The sequence below is a fragment of the Notothenia coriiceps genome, unplaced genomic scaffold (assembly GCF_000735185.1).
Source record: "Notothenia coriiceps isolate Sejong01 unplaced genomic scaffold, NC01 NC01_scaffold00006928, whole genome shotgun sequence".
Taxonomy (NCBI): Eukaryota; Metazoa; Chordata; class Actinopteri; order Perciformes; family Nototheniidae; genus Notothenia; species Notothenia coriiceps.
This window is the reverse complement of record NW_011339629.1, coordinates 1-3,002: the sequence shown is the minus strand read 5'-3', so window position 1 is coordinate 3,002 and position 3,002 is coordinate 1. Positions and strand designations below refer to the sequence as shown.

Sequence of the window (3,002 nt, the reverse complement as noted above, 5' to 3'; positions counted from 1 at the left end):
GTCAACTGGTGCCTGAAACATTATGTTTAATTGTAAAAACATCTCTATTTATCAGAACTATCAGGAATGTTATTGGTATCAAAGGAGTAATCTCGTCATTTATTATGAACAACATTTAATGTACACAGAGGCTCTGCAGAGGGAGTAGTAAACTACTCTACTCAGGGAGAAGAAGTCCCAGAGCCCAAAGGATTTTAAAGACTTTATAAAAAATGTCTGTTCCCCCAACTTTACAGTGTAAAAAGGGATTTTTCCTGAGTGAGCGAAACCAGTGCTTTCCGTGTAACTGCAAAGGCCACGCAGACTCCTGTGAAGACATCACTGGTGTTTGCAGAGTAAGTTTACCCACATTATTTATCTGTCCACATCACTGCATTCAACTTCATTTCCATAGCCAATGTTCTCTCTTCAGAACTGCAGGGACCACAGTACAGGAGATTTCTGTGAGATGTGTGAGGATGGCTACATGCTGGCCCCCAGCCGGGATGGAAGACACACCTGCCGCCCCTGCGCCTGCCCCCTGTCCCTTCCCTCCAATAAGTAAGCCCCTCTCATCTTGTTTGTACAGTCACAGTGCTGTGTGTTGGCAGTGTGCATGTTCGTGACGCCCCCCCCCCCCTGTGTGTGTGCAGCTTTGCAGTGCACTGTGACGGAGGAGCTGCAGTTCTGCGCTGCAAGTGCAAAGAGGGCTACGCTGGACATCTGTGTGAGAGGTCAGTGCTGGGGGGGTTCAAACCACCAACCAGCTCTCTGTGCATAATACAACACCACATCTACAGATGACTGATTGAACATAATAGTCTAGTTGCCAGCATAGTGAACAGAGAAATGTTGCAAATGAATTAAACCCAAATCAAAAAACACTTGATGAATAAATAAAGCAATTATGAATTATTATATATTTTATTTTGTGTATCTTTTCATTTTTTTCTCAACCTGTCCTTTGTTACACACAGCGATACTGAGTCATGTGTACACTTCCTCCATCAGGTGTACTCCAGGTTACTACGGCAAGCCCATGGAGGTTGGTAATTCCTGTAAGAGGTGCGACTGTAACGGCAACTCCGACCCTAACCTGATCTTCAGCGAGTGCCACAACGTGACGGGCCACTGCCAGCACTGCTGGGGTAACACCGGGGGGGCCAAGTGCGAAAGGTGTGCCCCCGGTTTCTACGGCGATGCCATCAGTGCCAAGAACTGCAGAGGTGGGGGCAACGAGTGAACTGCAAGATGTGTTTGAGATCCCATGTTGTGGCTTAAAGCTCTAAACACAGGATGACCTGGGACTTTTTTTCCAGGTTGAATTTAGCATATGACATATACACATATATGTTCATATCTTTATTTTATTTCAGAATGATTACATAAACTGAAAAGTCTGAAACGTTGACTTTAATTACATTTATTGTGTCAACAAATGTTATTAGGTTAGTTGAAAGCAATAATATGTTAACTTATTATTATTGCTTTTAACTAACCTAATACAGTTGTGTGAAATCAGTTGTCATTATACATTTAATAAAGGTAAAGTTTCAGATTTCTTTTCAGTGTATGCAGCAAAAGTTAGACTTAGACTGTGGTGTCAACTGAAGATGTTCGATGGAAAAACCTGATGAGGTGAACCTTCCGGATCAAGGATTAGCATATGCCTTTAGGCCCTGCCTGTCCAAAAATAACCCTGTCAGCAGGCTCTGACCTCTACTTTTCCCATCAGTGAATGTGCCCTTTGTGTGTCGCAGATTGTGAGTGCAGTGAATGTGGCACCTCCTCATGCGACGACAGGACAGGTGTGTGTCACTGCAAGCCGGGAGTCACAGGACGCCTCTGCGACCAGTGTGAGGTGAGAGAGACCACGTGACTGTACTTCCTGTTTGTTCACAGTAGCTCTTAATTCCATGGTTTTGGGCCGTCATTCATATGAGTGACAAAAACATTATTTCGGAATGCAAAGTTCGACCCAGGGTAAGCACAATTTTTGGGGAGACGAATTATATAGACAGTAAAAGTTGGAAAATAAATGCCTAAATTGTAAATATTGAGAATAACATCTGCCTGCTTGCTGTAAAAATATCTAGTTTCAACAGTGGCGAGCCGTGACTTTTATACCCAGGCCATCTGACCCCACGCTCTATCTATCGATAAGATTTATGATTCTTTTATCATTACCTTTTATCTTTTTTGATTACTTTTATAATTTCCCCAGCCCCACCTAGTGTCAGCAGAAAGTATTACAAATAATGATTACAAATGACAAATTACAAACAGATTTTTGTCCACAAGGATAGGCAAATGGACTTCATCTTCAAGTCAAGGTAAGACCACAATTTTATTGAAAATGGGATCTTACTAAGAGAGAACAATTCAATATTTACATGATACAATTACATTTGTTGGGTATCCTTTTGTTGAACTGTCTGTTTAAAATGTATCGAAGCATCAGACAAAAAAAGCTTCTGACTCTTCAGGTTTACAAATATTATATTTTGATTTAGGTCAAAATAATATTTTTAAACCTGAAGAGTCAGTGCCAGTGCCTCACCAGCCATGAACCTCACTGCACGTCACTGCAGAAGCTTACATATAGACATCTAAGTTTTGCGTGCCCCACCACTTTTGTACATATAAAAACTCCACTGAATAAATCTATTGATAAGATTTAAGATTTGAAAATTATAAAAGTAGGGTAGACATGTGGATATCATCCGGCTGAACAAAACGTGATCTGTCTCTTAAATGTGTGTCAACCACAGACCTTATTTCCAGCTATTTTCCAAAATCCTATGGAGAAATTGCATTGTTTGTTGTTGAAGGAACCGGAAGGAGTTTACTTCCGGGTTTTAGGACGCGTCACTGTGGCACTCTATGGCGAGAGAAAACGTATATATTTCGATCCCGTTTGAATTGTGCCATGAATTACACATATGATGTTTGTCAATCTTAAAAAATAATTTCCATGTCAAAAAAGTCACAGTTTGTCATAAACTGTTGAAATATAAGACTAT

General features: G+C 40.9%; 1 protein-coding gene across 1 annotated transcript; it reads left to right on the top strand.

Moving 5' to 3' along the window:
• The first annotated feature begins 242 nt into the window (after positions 1-242).
• Positions 243-1,858, top strand: LOC104943841 (laminin subunit alpha-4-like). Its single transcript, XM_010769305.1, has 5 exons — positions 243-335; positions 413-540; positions 633-713; positions 991-1,205; positions 1,740-1,858. The coding sequence occupies exons 2-5, from the start codon at positions 449-451 to the stop codon at positions 1,856-1,858; spliced, it is 507 nt and encodes a 168-aa protein (XP_010767607.1). The 5' UTR covers positions 243-335; positions 413-448.
• Positions 1,859-3,002: the final 1,144 nt, after the last annotated feature.

Bases quoted from the DNA above. Each gene is read 5' to 3' on its own strand.
- LOC104943841 (XM_010769305.1), top strand. From the start codon at position 449: ATGTGTGAGGATGGCTACATGCTGGCCCCCAGCCGGGATGGAAGACAC. The intron at 714-990 runs GTCAGTGCTGGG...TTCCTCCATCAG, and splicing joins GCTGGACATCTGTGTGAGAG to GTGTACTCCAGGTTACTACG. The intron at 1,206-1,739 runs GTGGGGGCAACG...TGTGTGTCGCAG, and splicing joins CAGTGCCAAGAACTGCAGAG to ATTGTGAGTGCAGTGAATGT.